The sequence below is a fragment of the Mycteria americana genome, chromosome 1, assembly GCF_035582795.1.
Source record: "Mycteria americana isolate JAX WOST 10 ecotype Jacksonville Zoo and Gardens chromosome 1, USCA_MyAme_1.0, whole genome shotgun sequence".
Taxonomy (NCBI): Eukaryota; Metazoa; Chordata; class Aves; order Ciconiiformes; family Ciconiidae; genus Mycteria; species Mycteria americana.
In genome coordinates this window covers 130,385,857-130,404,525 of record NC_134365.1, presented here as the reverse complement: position 1 = coordinate 130,404,525, position 18,669 = coordinate 130,385,857, and the positions used below count along the sequence as shown (strand labels likewise).

The 18,669-nt window shown below is 37.4% G+C and overlaps 1 protein-coding gene across 8 annotated transcripts in view; it reads right to left on the bottom strand.

The window, feature by feature from the left end:
* Positions 1-18,669, bottom strand: part of DMD (dystrophin) — a 1,157,417-nt gene that overhangs the window by 374,936 nt on the left and 763,812 nt on the right. For all 8 annotated transcript variants that reach the window (XM_075520648.1, XM_075520634.1, XM_075520658.1 and 5 more), the window contains one exon: positions 3,715-3,816. In XM_075520648.1, the coding sequence (XP_075376763.1) occupies positions 3,715-3,816 (102 nt within the window). The remainder of the gene's footprint in view (positions 1-3,714; positions 3,817-18,669) is intronic.

The following is an 18,669-nucleotide window of genomic DNA, read 5'->3' as shown; positions in this document are numbered from 1 at the left end:
TTCTTTCTGTTGCCACTGTCATCAGCAGTAACCTCTCCCTCCCCCACCTGCAAAAGCTTTACAGAAATGCATTTCAAAAGCATGAAATCCTTTTTATAAAAGTGAATAGGTCTGATTATTAAAGTGCTAGTGCTTAAAGGATCACACGTCTCATCCCATTCTTGACTCTTGAATCAGCATATACGAGGATTTCATTTGCCAACAAAAATATTTTTACAGTCCTGCATTGCAAAATTCCAGTATCAGCACTTTTAGTATGCTTAATGAAGGTGTGAAAATATACTTATTTCAGTGACATAACTATGAGATAAGATTAAGTATGTGTCAATATAAATCCGTGGGATTTAATTTACATTCAAAACACTATAATGAGAGTATATTATAAAGGTTGCAAAGACAAACAACTAAACATTAGGAAATGCCAGAATAACGTCAACTATTAATTCAGATACAATGCAAATAATTGCACCAATATCTTTAATTTTCTGACACATGCTGTTTTGCAGCACAGGAGAAGCTTGCAGTGTGAATGAGTCTATAGGACCTCTACTTCATTTCTTGAAAAGAATGGGAAGATTTGTGGTGAATTAAGGAAATTGGAGAGAAAAAAAGGAAGCTAAGACAAAGATGTCTCAGAGAACTAAATAATCCTCAAAGTTGTCAAGCAATGTTATGCAAGCAATTAATGCTTTTAAAGAGGCCATGTAATTTTATCTTTTTTTCTGTGCCACAAACTAAACAAGGAGTATGAGTCTAAGTATTGAATTGCTGCTCGCACTGAGTGCTATCCATATCCTGTACTGAATTAGGCAGGGTTCAGCCTAACCCAAGGCCACCATAGCAGTTTTAATTCAAGAATTTTCTAAAATTTTGAGTGCTTAACTTTGCAACCTTGCTAATATCTTTTCAAAAACACCTTAATCTGAGTACAAATTATTTCTGCTTCCACAAAATACCTTTTGTGTACAAAATGATTTTGACATTTGCTGAAAAGTCTATATTGGAACACATAAATAGCAGAGAGTGCTGGAAGTTACTCATGAAGAACGATGACAGAAGACCAACTCAGCGTAAATGAGTGGAAGCTTTAGGAAACCTACATCATCAAAAAAGCAATTCAACAGTCTTGACAGTATATATTCATTGTTTTATGACTTATTGTAAAAGACAGACAGTGAACCAGAAATTAACTTCACAGGTCGTTCAGTTAACTGAACTACAGAATGTAATGAAAAAAGTAAAATGCAATTAAAGAGGGACTAGAAATTAAATACTCACTACTCCACGAGTAGTTACTGCTTTCTTCACATACACATTTTACAATATCATTGTCAAAACTACAACATAGGAACAACATAATCTTTATTTAAAGAGCTATCTTGTTCCAGTAAATCTGATAGAAATTGGCAGTTTTCAGCATCTTTGATGTGAACACTTAAAAGGAATGGACACAGAGCACTTCTGTGTCAGAAGTTTGGCCTAAACAGAATCATTTCACACCATTTATACTTCTGCCAGTGATACGTAAAATGAGTACTAGTTCTTCTCCTTGAAAATGCCAGCGTTCATTCTGCAATTCTTTATATGCAATTACAAAAATCTAGAAAGCCAAAACCTCTAGCTTTTTTGTTGTTTCAAGTGCTTTGCTTGTTAAAATGTGGACTAAGATCCCCTAAGACTGCAGCTGAAGTCATACGAAATGAGTAAATGAAGTTATTGCAGAGTGATTTTTGTTCCATCATCCATTCAGTGTGCAGATGACATGTTTCAGTTCCCAACAGTAACAGCACTGTATTAGACAAAGAAAATGCCCAACACAGAGTCAAAAGCTTTGTTTCTGCCTACTTTCATTATCATGCTACTTTTAAGTCACCTTGAGTTTACCTCTTTTAGTGTTTTATCACTGTTTAGGAGAACTGATCATTAAAAAAAAGCATAGATACCGAAGGGGAAAATAACTCTTAAGGATTTCCGTTCAGGAAAGAAGAAAATAAATCAAATCATTCTTAAATATGTATTAATTTCTAAAGTGGAGATAAGTGTATTCATATGCTTCTGTGAATGGAAATCTGCTGGTGGGATTTATAAGTAATTTAGAGGAAATTTTGTAAAAGTAGGAAAATAATACTCTAAGTATAGTGACTAAATGGAGATGAAAAAACAAGAAATTCACTGGAGAGATCACCTACAGACATCCTAACTTTGTGAGGAAACCTTTTTCTGTAAAATTAGGTTATTGAGTGCTGTAGGTTTAGAAAAGCTCTAAATACAAACACGAAGTTTACTCTCTACCCAGTCAGAAGCAACTGCAATAGATACTTAGTGTAATAAATAAATTGCACCTCGAATACTGTGTTCAGTTTTGGGCCCCCCACTACAAGAGAGACATTGAGGTGCTGGAGCGTGTCCAGAGAAGGGCAACGAAGCTGGTGAAGGGTCTGGAGCAGAAGTCTTATGAGGAGCGGCTGAGGGAGCTGGGATTGTTTAGCCTGGAGAAAAGGAGGCTGAGGGGAGACCTTATCGCTCTCTACAACTACCTGAAAGGAGGTTGTAGAGAGGTGGGGGTCGGTCTCTTCTCCCAGGTAACAAGTGACAGGACAAGAGGAAATGGCCTCAAGTTGCGCCAGGGGAGGTTTAGACTGGATATTAGGAAAAATTTCTTCACCGAAAGGGTTATCAAGCATTGGAAGAGGCTGCCCAGGGAAGTGGTGGAGTCGCCATCCCTGGAGGTATTTAAAGGACGTTTGGATGAGGTGCTTAGAGACATGGTGTAGTGGTGGTTTTGGCAGTGTTAGGTTTATGGTTGGACTCGATGATCTTAAAGGTCTTTTCCAACCTATATGATTCTGTGATTCTGTGATTCTGTGATCGCGTTCACAGATACTTTATTAGCAGTTATAAAACCAGAAACCAGATCAAGCTCTGGCTGATATGGCAGTGACCTTACTAGTTTGGTCTCCCACTCCAAAAGCAGCTGAACTACACATGGGAGGCTGCTTGCTGATTATTTTCTGCTTCAAGATTCTACAGGATAGAAAATGATACTCTAGTCTCAGTGAAGGTCTACATAGTCTTTAGGAAACTGAGTGTAAAATATCCCCTTCAAACTGATTTCTATGCTGGAGAAAAGGATTTTAAAGCACATTTTTCTAAAATAGAAGTGTTAGGAGGCATTAGCCTTCTTAACAATGTATCCTCTGCTTCAAAACAGAATCAAGTCAGTCATTCCACGAATTTTGGCAGAGAAATTGAGTGGGAAAGTTCTATATTGCCATGTCTTCTTTCCTTCACAATGGAAAAATTTTAAAGCTAAGGGCCCTCTTTATGACTTGGCTCTTACCTTTTCTAGAAAACATGTTCTTTTTTTTTAATTGAAAAAATTTCTGAAAGCGAAATTCAAAATAAGGAACTTTAAAAACATGTTATATGATGCCATTAATTAGGCACCAAAAATTACATTTGCTTTCAATGTGGATTACTCTTGAAGAGGTAGAACAACCTTAATGTCAAAAACAATATTCCCATCACAATATGCAAAAATTTTCTAGCTGGGAACATTACATTTTTCCCGGCTATGCTGTCACAGAACAGAACAAATGCCATTTGCCAAGTTCTTTCATTGATTTTAAACAGAGCACATCAAGGACAAGTGTACAACAGGGGAAGCATAACCCATTACACAGTAATGGATATTGCTAAAGGTTGCTTCATTACCTTTACTGGATGAGTGGCTGGTTTTTCCTTATATAAATGACACCCTTTAGACAAAACCTCTTCCACATTCGGCTGTTTAGCCTGCACTGCTGCTTCAGTTTCCTGAAAAATAAAAACACATGCAGTGTAGATTAACCGTAGCATAAGCAATAAGACTGAAAAGTCCTAAAGCTCTATGAGAAGCTGTAAAACACCATTAGATTAGTTTCTGCTAAGGACAGGTTTCTGGGAAAACTTATGGATAGTAGCAGCTAAGGACAAAGAGGCTCACCAGAGAAAAAAAAAAGCAAAGAGGGATGGAAAAGAGTAATGCTAGCAAAATAAACAAGGATAGGTCCCTTCATCCTGAAGGTTTCAATAAAATTATTACAAAGCTAACACAAATTCATACTAGGAAAGACAGGCATGAGATCTCATTTAAGCAGCGCTCTCCTTTTGTCTGTTTGACATCGCCAGCAGATTAAAAGTGCACTGGTTAACATTTTGTTCATACAGTACATGGCATTAAAACCATACCATGAGATGCAACAATGATACTGAATTTAGGAAGATTAAAAATGTTAATAGAAAAATACTATTACTAGTAGTAAACTAGTACTTATCTAGTAAAACATTTCTGCTAATGAATTAAAAACAAAAGCACAGTAGCAGTGACAGTTCCTAAAGGTACAAGGAGGCACCTACTATTAGCAATGACACCCTACTGAATTAGCAACAGCATATTCTCTAGCAATTTTCTTTTTTAATCTGGAAAGGTGTGATTCATGTGCTAACATAAGGCAACTCCAGGAAACCCTTCCCAACATACAGCAGCTTCATTTCATCAGGTACTGACCAAATAAATAATGGGTGAAGCACTACATGTAGATAATTAAAAGCAAAAAACAGTGACTGAAAAGTGTAAAAGAAAAGATAAACTTGGAGTTCCAAGACTCATATTGTTTTCATTTTTCAAATAATATAAGAAAAAAAAATCCCAGTTATCTGAGATATTAAAATTAACTGGTTGGTTTGTTTTTCTCTCTCCACTCTTCTCCCACCTATTTTATAGCTTGATTACCTTGTCCTAACCAATATTGCAGACTACCCACTGACTCTCCAACTTGATTTTCTGTCCACAATCTCAGTTATCATTAGTGTGACAGCAGACAAGATTGTGCGCCAGGCTTGTCACTATCTGATCTGACACATCATTTCATTGGCGGAAATCTGCTATTCTTTGCTCTGCAATAAACTTGTTGAAATCTATGTCATTTTAAGCCTCAAAAAGGGGCCATTTTGCTCCTCTGTTTCAGTTCAACATAGAAAACATGTCTACACTGCTGCCTGAAATTTTACTTGCAAAACTTCACAGACAATCAGTAAAAATAAAAAGCATTGATAAATTCACTGTCATCTCCCATTTTTCTTTTCAAATATTGTTTATCAATAGCAAATGAAGTTAATTAAAGCTTGTCTGATTTCTTGTAATGATACTTGAAACATGTTTGCATTTAATTGCTTTTTATTATGCATTTCAATATTAATGAGATATAACTGTAAGGAGTCATAGAGAATGAGCACTGAAAAGCAATGCACAGCAAAATTGGGATATTGGGAGAGTGGGAGTTTAACCTGTTGATCAAACCCTCATTAAAGTCCTATTTTCTTTCTGTTTCAATACTAGGTTAGCTTTCTACTTCCCTACTCACTATATAAAGAAAAAATAATCACCAAGGAGTGTTAATGACGAAGGTAATTTTCTGCCTATCTTGATGAAAAATGGGCATTTTAATATGTTTGTTTAGTTTTTTGTTTGTTTTTTTTTTAAGCTAAGCTGTCTGCAGTATTTTGCCAGTATTTTGTATTGTGTTATTCTACATGTCTCAAATATTTATGTTATTTTATAACAGCACCAAGTACCATAAAAAAATCTGTAGCAGGAAAAACGTGTTACAACTCCCTGCCGAGTCCAAGAATATCAATATGACTATGGGTGCACCTACACTGCTGGTTTAACTAGCAGCGTGGACATGCCTTTGAAGTGGATCTCTCAATCTTCATCACTCACTGGGCTTTGGTTTCCACCGTGGACTGGTCTGGGAGCACACAAATTGGTTTCTTTCGGGCTGTAACTGGCGTGGAAGGTGCGCTCTCAGAGGGCAGCTAACACAGTCCCCGGCCCTGAGGGCACCACCAGCCCTGACTGTCCCTGCCCAGACCCCTGGGGCTCCCCTCGCCCTGCCCACAGCCCAGGACCCCCACGGGGCCATCAGCCCCTGCCCAGCAACGCCGCAGCAGGGCTGGTCTCCAGCTCCCCACAGCCCTGCCCTACCTGGCCACGGGCACCGAGGAGCTGGGCCCACCCGCAGGCCCACGTCCCATCCCCAGGGAGGTGCCCGATGCCCAGGGCCGAGGCTGCCCTGGTGCCTCCCGGCTGCCCTGCTCCCGGCTGGGCAGTGGGGTGGGCCCAGGCTGCCAGGCCCTGCCCTGAAGGCCCCTCAAGGGGAGCCCTCCAATGGCCCTGGCCCACAGGGAGCCGCCGGCTCTGCAGGGCCCCGGCAGGTGTAACATGGATGGAGCGAACCCAAGCACTTACTGGTCCCTCCCAGGTCATCTTCACCGTTTCCCCTTAACATTTTCTAGACTTGAAGAAAAGCAGAGGCTTTCAGGAGGCTCTCTTAAGCTTTGTCATGTATTTGATCTGACTAGGTTTGTAATAACAGCCATTAACAATAACAGTCAAGTTCCACCACCAGGAATTGAAAATTAAAACCCAGAAGAACCTGCCTAAGGAAAGCACTCCGGACTAATTAAAAGGACTATTCATAACAGGAGTTACTACTCAAGTCCCGTAGCTATAACAAAATTTGCTGGCTCAGTATTTATTTGAACTCTACCTTCTATATTGAAATTTGAATCGTGATTTACCATACACACACATATAAATAGGCCAATTTCCCTTTTAAAATTAAGAAAAAAAGAAAAATGAATGACTGATGGTACCATGCAACTCCACGTTCTGCAGAAAAGAAGAAAACATTTAACAATCCTTTTCATTGTCATTATTTTATGCTAATACTAGTATACACAACACACATAAAAACTAAGATATCCCATTTCTACATATTATATAAACATTTGAAAAGTTATTCTTTATGGATTCAAAAGGTATTTGTTCTTTATGGATTGACTGCAGGTATAATTTTCCATAGCCAGGTAACAGAAACATAATGTATTTAGCTGGTAAATCACCAGTTCCTTCTGCTCTACAATTTTCTGGAGTTACACGAACTAATCTTGTGTAGTCTGATCTTTCAAAATCAATGGCCTTGACCGAAACCAAAATGCATTGTGCAAGTCTATCCAATATAGCATGATGCTTCCTTTGAGATTTATGTGGAAATAAGAATAGAGATAAGAGTCCAGGGGAAAAAGAGGTTCTCAATATCTTGTCATTCATTTGGACGCTGCTGAAATTTAGGTATCTTATTTATTAGAGCAGCAACTACTTTTTGATTGTCGCACATTCATTCCAACATCATCTAAAAACATCACAAAACGATTTTAAATAAGTGCACACCTGACATTAAATCGCTGCAGTAACTTTGAGGGAGCTCTCTGCCCATTTCCCTGCCTGATGGGATAGCCCCTTGACGAATTCTGCCCAGTGAACAAGTTTCCAGCAATTTGAAATCCATTTGCTAGGTGACACCTTACTAAGACGGGTCAACAGGCAAGAGAGTAGTTTCAGAATAGTGCTCCATCATTCAGCTCCCAAAGAGAACAAAAAGGGAATGACTGTAACATGGCCTCCAATGGTTGGCTCACAACAGAGACCGCAGTTATTATCTGGCCATTGCAGGATCCAGCAGAATAGCATACTCCCAGAGCAGGGCCTGATGTCTGCTTTTGATCTCACGGGCCGGGCTACTGTTAAAGCTAATAGGAGTTGTCCACGCTCACGTGCATCAGTTTTTAGAGAATACCAAAGCCATAAGTTTTAAAAAGTCCTGATTCAAGATCATTGACTCCTCTGCCACGCTTGCTTTGCTTGCTGTGGGAGGACGCAGCACTGTCTCCAGGAGACAGAGCTGACTCTACTGGAATTGCACAATTTATGTGCAGTATGCCTGTGAAAGGAATTGTAATGCTACTTCTGGGCTGGGTGATGAATATGCTAATTAAACTTTTCACACATATGGCAAATTAAATTACATCATCATTGGAAACTGCTGTTTCTCAAACATGTATAAACAACAAGAATCAAACAGAGGCCACCTTTTTTCCATGACTTACCATCTATGAATTTTCAGTGGTGTTAAAGTGGTGCATCCGAACTGATGAAAACCTACTGCTGAATAAGACACATTGGCTTCTGCATTTCCAACAACGTGTCAGTTCAACCTGCTGAACAAATTTACAGGCTGAAAAAGTGGCAGGGACTTGTCTACAGCCCCATCTGGACTATGAAAGTCTGTTGATATAGCTCAGAACTTAGAAAATTCATATTCCCTAGCTGAAACCAATATATTGACTAAACCTCTGGTGTGTATGCCAGTGGAAGAGAAAGTTTGATGGCTTGGCATATGTTATTTCAAGAGATGGTAACTATCCTAGCAGACACAGACAGGCTGTTTGACATATGCTGCACATATACTTGGAGGCCCAGACAACTCTCTATAAAAGTATCTGCAGCATTTCAGACTGTGTAATTCTCTACTTTAAGAATCACAAGCACTGATTCACCTTCTCTGGTAACACTGGTAAAATTTTGGGATTGATTTCCCAGTGAGATTATGTCCATGGGACGTTTCCTGCGGGCACAGTAGGAGAAGCTCATGGTGAAGCGCAGTGCAAAAATGGAAACTTAATTACAACCTTCAAATAAAAAAATATAACTTTGAAATTAATATAGTGAGTTGTTTTAAAAGTCATGACTGCTTTTTACCAAGATGGTACATTAAATGAAGATTAAAGAAAAGAATTTATTCACAGGAAAACAGAAGGAGTAAGCAATTTCCCTTCACTTTACTGATCAAGACAAGGCAGTGACGTTTAACAGGCAAATATACTAAATCTAAAATCTAAAATCACAGAATCACAGAATCATATAGGTTGGAAAAGACCTTTAAGATCATCGAGTCCAACCATAAACCTAACACTGCCAAAACCACCACTACACCATGTCTCTAAGTACCTCATCCAAACGTCCTTTAAATACCTCCAGGGATGGCAACTCAACCACTTCCCTGGGCAGCCTGTTCCAATGCTTGATAACCCTCTCGGTGAAGAAAAATTTCCTAATATCCAGTCTAAACCTCCCCTGGCGCAACTTGAGGCCATTTCCTATTGTCCTATCACTTGTTACCTGGGAGAAGAGACCGACCCCCACCTCTCTACAACCTCCTTTCAGGTAGTTGAAGAGAGCGATAAGGTCTCCCTTCAGCCTCCTTTTCTCCAGGCAAAATAATTTGGAGGCTTTTAATTTCAAAAAGACTTTTGTGAAATAATGAGCTATAAAACCCCATATATATTTGACTTGATAACAGAAAATTACTTTTAACTCTGTTTTTCTTGTCTTTTAGATGAAGGAGAGTGTAACTTGTAACCAGAATTCTCTGAGGTGGATTTTCTTATTCATGCACACGAGAAGTTCCAGCAAGGTTCACTGAAATATTCACACCTATCTTTCAGGTTACTATTCCCAGATATTTTAGGGAAAAAGCTATAAATAAATGGTGAGGTTCTGAGTGCCTCATTTCTTCCTAACAAGTAAAGAAAGGGAAGTGGATAGAAAACGTGAATATATTCCCATCTTCAACAATTCTGCTTCTAAATAAGTGACCTCATTTTTTCTTTTGACTCAGCTCTGCACATTCCCATTCATGGAGCAGGCTAACAAGCTACTACCACAAAGAAGAATGGTCAGAGGAGACTTAATTAAAATACATCAAAGTTCAGCTACACCACAGTGAGCATCAGATCTTGATGGTAGGTCAGGCAGTACAGTCAATGGCATTCTCAGTATTCACTTTAGATATTTGTATAATACTATTAGAATACATCCAAGACATACTATTAACAGTTCTGTGGCCATATTAAGGTGGGACCTAATCCACCGGGGAAAAAATGCAGTTGCCAGTATTTAAACTTCCTGAATAAAGACTTTAATCAATCTTGATAAAATTCATGGAGGCACAAGCTTGTACCGCTGTTCTTTTCTACATAACAGATGAAAAGGTTTGATAACTTCCTGAATATTTTACTTATATCTATACAGAAAGAAAACGCTCTGTGAACATCTAAGTTACAGAATTTAACTTCACCTTCCTGTCTTAGGGTTTTATGGGAAAAAAAAAATACAAGTAATTCAATTTAAAGACCATTCCATTAGTGGACTAGGTAGAAGCTTAGTGTAAAACTGCTTTATCGCTAAAAATATTCTGTAACCAGCAGACAAGCAGTTTTATGCACCTGCCTCTAAAAATGCCATTTTAAAGAGTAAATAAAATAACCATTCTTTCCCCAATTACCTTAAATCACTGTTCTTTTAAATGTGTGAGACCCAAAGTATGAACCCAAGGCAGTGTTAGAAGCTATCTTAATGGGGAAAAGAATATTGTGAGATTCTTCCAGCTCTTTAAAGTAAAGTGTGCAAAAAACAGTCATCTGATTTTAATGAGAGACTGGAAATTGATACAGCTATAGCTCTTGACCTATGTGAACTATTTTCGAGATACTTTAGAGGAGAAACAATTATTTCACCGAAAAGAGCACTACATGAAGGACCTCTTCCTTCTAAAAGTGCAACAACTCAATTTTAGAGTTCATAACTACTTTCTAAACCTATGAGTGCAGCCTTTGTGCAGTTTGTAAAATATGCAGACACCGTGTCTATTCAGACCTGGTAGTGTTTTTCATCATTCTGCTCCCTGCAATATCTCTTATTCCTGGTATTGGAAAAGGGAAGGAAAAAAAAGAAAAAGAAAAAGGAAATCCTCCGCAATGAAGTGGAACTAAGAAGGTCTCAAAATTTAAGCCATGCAAACAAAGTGCCTGAAATAGCAATCCCCACCACTTTGCAGAGTGAAAGGATGTTTTTTCTAAAGCACATTTTCTTGTTGGCTGTCAGAAACTTGTGAGCTTCCTCTGTACATCTAGAGGAGATGAAATATAGTAATTTTTTCCCCACACAGAGAAATCAGTATCTATCCATTGCAGCTGTCTGTCCTGAAAAGGAAATTTCCTGGAGGTACTGAAGATAAATTAAATTATTAGCTGTAAAGACATGACCTGCAGATATGGCATATGGAAAGAATCTGGCTATAGTGGTCATATAATGATAAAACACAGTTAATCATCCAGTTGGACTGTGAAAAGGCCCAGTAAGAAGAATTCTTTGAGACTGGATATGATTCAGAATATTTTGAATCTGGACAGGACACAGGATGAAACAGCTGCTCCTGTTCCACCTAGACTGCAGATCCTGTCTTAGTTCTAGTAAATAATATAAAAGAAATAATAACAAACCCAGGAGAACTGACACAGAAGAAGGAAATTTGGCACAAAAACATAATGAGAAATTCTTGCGAGAAAATAAGGGAAACCCAATAATTTTACAAGCTCTGTCTTAGCTATGTGCTCTTTTAGATGCTGAAGGATAGCAGCTTAAGAGGAAGAAAAGTTACTTAGATTGACACAGTAGCAGATATGGACTACCACAATAAGCATCTTGACTGGCAAGTGAAATTTGGTGATACTTATAAAACTATTGAGTCATAAAAAATGTTTATTTCTTCTTGTAAACAGGAAAGAAAGAAATCAGAATTTCTTCTCTCTTATTGCACAAATAATGACAGTTCTATTCAATAAACTGAATTAAAAGTCATTTAACTTGGGAAGGAGGCATTTATTTATTTATTTTACCATCCAATTCTTGGTTGCTTATTTTTCTCTCTCTTAGGTCAGGGCTTATATGCAAATTTTCCTCCTCTTTTCAAGTTTAGCAAATAAAGAATTATTTTCCGAGGAGTTTCTGGCTACAAAAGGAAATTAGAAAGAAAAAATCAAAATCAAAATCTATTACTGTTCTAATATCAGTTTGTTGATTGTAACATGTTTTCAGATATGCCCATCTTCTGGTATTAGTCTTTAATACATCATTTAAAAGGAATATTCATGAGGATATGTTTCTGCAGTTTGTCTTCCAATAGTTACAGTGGCATATATTACTGGAAGAAATGTTAAAGACTGCTCCAGTATGTTACTTCACCAGCAGAAACAGGGGTAGATTTCAGTAAATGGAATTTACGTTCTTATAGTTTGGAAAATATGCAGTTTACTCATTTCCAACTGCCTGGTTTGCAACTGTGAATGGCTAAGTTATATCCACACTCTGGGTGGTGGCACTTTTTTTTTTTTTTTAATTTCCATGAGCAAGTATGTTATCAGAAGTTTCTTGTCTTAAAACCTCACCCATTCAATTCACTCTGAATGAAGGAAAATCTAATTACAAAGTAAGGAATTAAAAGAACTAGTAAGGAAATGCTACTCAATAGTGGCCAGTGGTAAACAATAGCCACAGCACAGATTTGCATGGATGTTCTGGGTATGGCTGGGCTGAAGTTAATTTTCTTCACAGCAGCCCGTATGGGGCTATGTTTTGTGTTTATGATGAAAACAGTGTTGACAACACAGGGATGTTTTAGCTATTGCTGAGCAGTCCTTACACAGCATCAAGGCCTTTTCTGTTTCTCACACCACCCCACCAGTGAGTAGGCTCGGGGTGCACAAGAAGCTGGGAGGGGACACAGCCGGGACAGCTGACCCCAACTGACCAAAGGGATATCCCAGACCATGGGTCCCTCTGCTCAGCAATAAAAGCTGTGGGGAAGAAGGAGGAAGGGAGGACATTTGGAGTTAAGGCACTTGTCTTCCCAAGTAACCGCTACGTGTGATGGAGCCCTCCTTTCCTGGAGACACCTGAACACCTGCTTGCCAATGGGAAGGAGTGAATGAATTCCTTATTTTGCTTTGCTTGTGCAGGCAGGTTTGCTTTACCCATTAAGCTGTCTTTATCTCAAGCCACGAGTTTCTTACTTTTGCCCTTCTGATTCTCTCCCCCATCCCACTGCGGGGGGAATGCGTGAGCGGCTGTGTGAGGCTGAGCTGTGGGTTAACCCACAGTAATGGTTTAGAAAGCACTCCCACCTGGCAATAATCATCTTTCACTGCAGAATTTGTCATATCTAACAGGTTGACTCTCTTTACAAGAGTATCTCACATGAATTAAGCTTTACAGCACTATGCCCAACTTGGAAATTTAGCACAAAATCTGCAACAGGACTGAGTGTTTTCCACATTATCGCTAACTTCAGTGTGAGAAGGAAGTAAGATTCTTTCAGGCCTATGTTTTTATGTTTACTCAAAAAATAAATCAAAAAGAAATAAATTTTTACTCAACTATCAATCAAATTCATATCAATCAAATCAAACTTGTTCAAATATCCATCAGGTACCAAAAATTCATATAGTTACCAATGTACAAAAAACTGAGAAGATATAAATTTCCTGCCTCTAATATTTACTACACAGCAATCAATTAAAAACAAATTAAGCCAAAGCTAATAGGACCTTGTACAGATATAAGCAGTCATTTGTATGGGCCCTTCTTCAGATTCTAGTACTTTAAATTGTATGTGATCAGCAGAGCAAAATATATAATCTTACACAAGAGGAGTTACTGTTTAATAAATATCATGCTATTATCAAGAAGAAGATTGTCCAAGAGCTTTCAAGAATTGTGTTTTGAAGAGAAAGAAGGTTTTCTCTTAAGAAAAGAGCATATGAAAAAACACAAACAATGAGAAAGTTAGAAAACTGTATTTTCTGAATAGGAGAGGAAATACCCTATCTCTGAAAACCTAACTACACTGAAGCAAACTATTAGTTTGATATTGGTATTGACTTCACTAAAGCCTTGGTAAACTGCTCTGTCATTTCTGTAAGTTTCCTCCCATATTTATTTTCTTCTTTATATTTCTTCTTTCTATTAACCACACTTTTCTCTGGGACTCTGAACAGTACCTGACCCGTTATTAATAGTACAAGGAGGAAGCCAAAACACAAAGCTGAGGTACAACCTCACTAGCTTCCAAGCAACTCACCCACACTTCTAAAAAGCTTATGCTTTCAAGAACAAAATCACATCTCGATTTACTAGTCATCCATTATTTCCTAGAAAAATACTACCACACATCAAATACTTGATCACCTTTCAAAAAATCTTTTCTCTCCTGAGACACTGGGACACAGATATGTTTTGCAATCCACCCTTAAGGCTGCAAAGTCTGGTACAGATTAAACAGTTTACAAGGATTACTCATTGGGAAAGTTTTGCCACATTTTCACAATCCATTTGCAGCTAATACCGTTTAATAATCTTGCACTTAGAACAGATTTTTTTAGAAGAGGCTTGGAGACTGTTTAAAATCTAAATGCTTAAAGCTCACAAAGAAAACATTGAGCAGGTTGCTCCTCAAAGTCGCATAAAAAGATTTCTGGAAAGAGGGATAATTGATTTATGCACAGAATATCAAGTGCTAGGTTCTATGAGTTGATTAAATTGACATTTACTGCAGATCTTAATAATGCATTGAAAATAGGAGTAGTTTAAATAATCAAACAATATTTCATCATCAGAAGTTTTCACAGTTCAACCTTTTGCCAAATCAGACACAGATGTCAGAATACAGTGAGATAAATCTCTGTGGTACATATTCCTTATGTGCTCACATGGATGAACTATACCACCTCTTATTGCATATAAAAACTACTCATTTAAAAGGATGTTAGCAAAATGAAAAGGTAAAAGAATCAACAAAGAGTTAAAATCTGACTTATCTGGCCTAGCTTTTCAAGCAGAAACTGACAAATGAAGGCTGATGGAAGGAAAAATACAGCAGTGTCCAGTCAGCGCTTTCAGTCTCTCTTGTGGGTGAATTTTCTTTTATTTGGCTACAATTAGGTTTGCTACTCCTCAGCCATGTTCTTCTCTTATGTTCTAACTGGAGGTTGTCAAGTATATAATGAAGTGATTGACAAGAGTTGACAGCTTTCCTATTGTAATTCAAACCTTAGCAAGGACAAAATCCAAATACAAGTTATTTTTTAAGAACAGAGAGTTATTTAACTTTTTTAAGGATGGCCTATTTTTATCTGCCAAAAATGAACACAATATGCTGTTTTATATATATGGCAAGTGATCACCATGGACAGTAAACAGGTATAAATACTACACCCAAAGACAGTTCAAAGTTGTATAAACCTTGGAAAAGAGGACTTGGAAAAGGGAAGACTGGGAAACTGAGTAAGCAGGGAGAAAGGACTAGTGAGATTGCAGAGGATTTGGAGGCAAGGTGGCTGGAAAGCATAAAGTTTTTAACATCGTCTGGAGAAGAAGATTTGGGAGGGTCAGCAGGATTTCAGTGAGCTAGAAATGGAAACAGGAATTTCTGCATTTTGTCAACTCATTCCCTATCTGGAGCATCATTTCTCCATCCATTCCTTAAAACACAGGGACTTGCATTTCTGTTCATCCCCTCTGTGTCCTCATCATCTATAGTCACCTACATCTGTCACAATCCCTGTGGAAAACTATCTTCCAGGGGAGATGGCAATGCTGAGACAAAGACCTGGAGGAATTCCCAGGAAGTGCAGCTTTAACCTCCTCCTATGGCCAGAGGAGGTATGCTGACTGCTAAGGCTTTTAGGAGGTAGGAGGTGGAGGAGCAGGCACTACCACCTCCCTTCTCTCCCCTGTGCCCCCTCCCCATATCCTTCCTTCCATCCTGCACATCCTGAGCTCTCCTGAAAAAATAAGGAGCACCATAAGCAGACATTTATAGAGCACATAGGATAGGGTTGTCTGTTCCGGTTGGAATAGAGCATCTCTAGTTCCTCCTTTAACAGCAGGGGAACTGGAATCAAACTCAGCATCCCAGGCCATTTGATACCAAAGAGTAAATCATTGCAATGGTAAAGAATTTGTGGAAGTAAAGTATTAAATGCAAATAAACCCCACATAAATTTATATAGTGGTAATAAGCATGGTATTAAAATAAAATCCAGAAATGCAAAAGAAAAAAACTAAGCACTGTAAGCTCGATGTATCCATTTATTACATTGTGCAGCATGTTCAACCAGAAAAATACAGAGGAATATGGAAGGAGGTTGGGTGAATAACTGTGTTTTCATTTACTAATAACTATTTTTCTATGCACCTTTTACATTTGCTGTCATTGATTTAAAAAAAAAGTCAGAGGAGAAAAGATGCTGTTTTACATATACTTTGACCCAAACTAGTTAATGGATTCATTGACTAATTTAAGAAGATTGCTTCTACAATCAAAAACTAAGTGCAGATTTTGCAAATATGATAGGTAACTCAGAAGGTGAAACAGCACTTAAAATGCAGAATTTAATAAAACCTTAGCCATGGAACTACAATCACAAGACCTGTATGCCTAACAGATAGTGTTAGCCACAGTGCAGAACACATCTCCCTGTTGAAAAATTCCAGGGATGAAATTCAGACACAGAGATACCATCAAAAAAGATTTTTACCAGACACTCACTGTCCATCTCGCCAACTGCAATCAAGGTCTTGCACACATAGCCAGTGAATCTGTAACTTTCCAGAGATCCAGGGCAGGCCAAAGGCATTTGTCCTGAAGCTCTCTACTGTCTTTAGCTCCTCACCTCTGGTAAGGAGACTTCGTTTTCATAGGATTATGCAGAAAAGATAATAAATTTCAGAATAATATATATATGCATTGACTGGAAAATCAGGCAAATTCAAAAAGACAATGATTGAAAATGAAATGTCAGCCTTCTGCCCAAGATTGAGTTCTACTTATACAAATGCTGGTTCTAACTCCATATTAATACCTTGGATGAACAGATAACTCTATTTTGAATTGATCTATATTTGCTCTTTGGAAAATATTTAAATAAAAGGTTAAAATACTTTGAGGTTTTTGAGTTTGTTTTTCAAAATACTGCAAGTTACGCATTTTAGCGTTTCCTTTTAAAAATTTACTTAAATTCAGTTCACGTAATGAAACTCAGGAGAAATATTTTCAACCTAAAATTCACTTGGGAGGAGATAGCCTGGGAATTTTTTTAAAAATCCAGTATTCAAGCAGTTTTCATAGGAGACTGAGAAAAGAAAGTTGGGATACACAGTGTTTTCCTAATTATTTTTGTGCAGTATGAGCTGGTAACTTTTAGTAGTCTCTCAATAAAGTGCTTTTTGTTACACTAAAGTTACTGTACGGGAATCAGAGCTAACATGCACCTTATTAAATTATTTCCAAGATTACTTTGTTGGGTTTAAATGCAGAAGTTACACATATGCATTTACTTACAATTTTCTTAACAAGTGCTAATTTGTATTTTCAGGTTACTAGGCTGTAAACATGTTTTCATTTTTAGGTTCCATTCATAAGCAGCATTTCCAGCCTATTTTTCCTTTATGCAATTTGCTTGTACATCTATATGGTTTTCTGAACCATTGATCAAAGCCGTATGTACTGGTACTAATGATGTGGCACACCACAGCTAGAGATTTCACTCTGTGGTCACATATTGCAAAACCACACTCCAATTACATAACTACAGATACCTTAATGGTAGTTAAACAAGCAGAGCCCAGCAGTCACAACATACTACGCTACTGCTTTTGACAGTAAATTCAAAATGGTCCTACCAATACTGGTTAGATTTTGTTATTCTCCACATTTTTTTTCTATTTCAAGGACTACCAGCAAGTGAACGCTTAGGAAAGAGACTGCTTAGGCGGAATTTATGCATAAGAAAAAGAAACAAGGATTAAAGGAGAAAAATTCTTGTAATTAAATATATAGGCAATTAAAAAAAATTCTACAAACCCACATAAATTTGATTTTTGCTTTTTCTTTTCTACATCCTTCTGATATCAGTTTGGCACAACTCAGGCTGTGTTAAAACTGACATATTTTTGTAGATTATAATCTACAATGAGTTAGTGGTACTTTCAATTATGAAAAAGGCTACTGAGTTAAAAATAATCTTTGAAAAGTATTTCAGTAGACTGATATTTATTATATGCAGTGCTAATTACTTGTTTACTTGGAGTCTGTTATGAATACAGAGTAGCTCATCATACATGAAGCATAAACAATGTAAACCTGACCTGGTGGTACTAATTTTCTCTAAAGACTACTAGAAAACCCATAATTAAAATGATCTTTGATTCTATGCCATAGATAGCACTGTTTCTTTGTAAAATTATGATTCTTTACTTATTTAAGTTCTGTAAAAATGGCATATTAACTTCACTTAATCTTAGCAATGCTACATGATTAAAAAAAAAAAAAGTACCACAATACTTATTAACTTCAGAAAGTTGACTCTAGTTTTTCTCACATTCTTTGTTTTCTGGACTACCACTAGTCAAAACTTGTAATTAAAGGACATAAGCTGTTGGCAAGATTTGAATATTTTCCAAGGATTGTTTTATCCACTAAAAAGTTACTGTTCAATTCATTCTGCAGCATTTCTCCTCTTTCAAAATTTTGTCTTTGAAGTAGGGATTCACTAAATAAAATTCCACTGTCTCAGAAACTTAGACTGTTTTCTATGGATGAACATTCACTTGAAAATGTCATTAATTGAAGATTGCTATTAATAATCAAAGCTATCAAAAGCACTAGCTACTTTTTTTCTTGATTAACTAAGGTGGATTTCTCTGGACTGCACTTCTGGAGAGCAAAGACAAAAAGAATCAGCATGCTTTATTATGCTAATTGAGCAGGACTGCAGAAATCTGTAAACTTCAGTTTTTCAGAAGACTTAGAATGCTTATAATCCGTAGTAACAGCTAAAAAATAGCAGCAACTAAAAACATATTAGCACTAGCCTATTTGTAAGCTT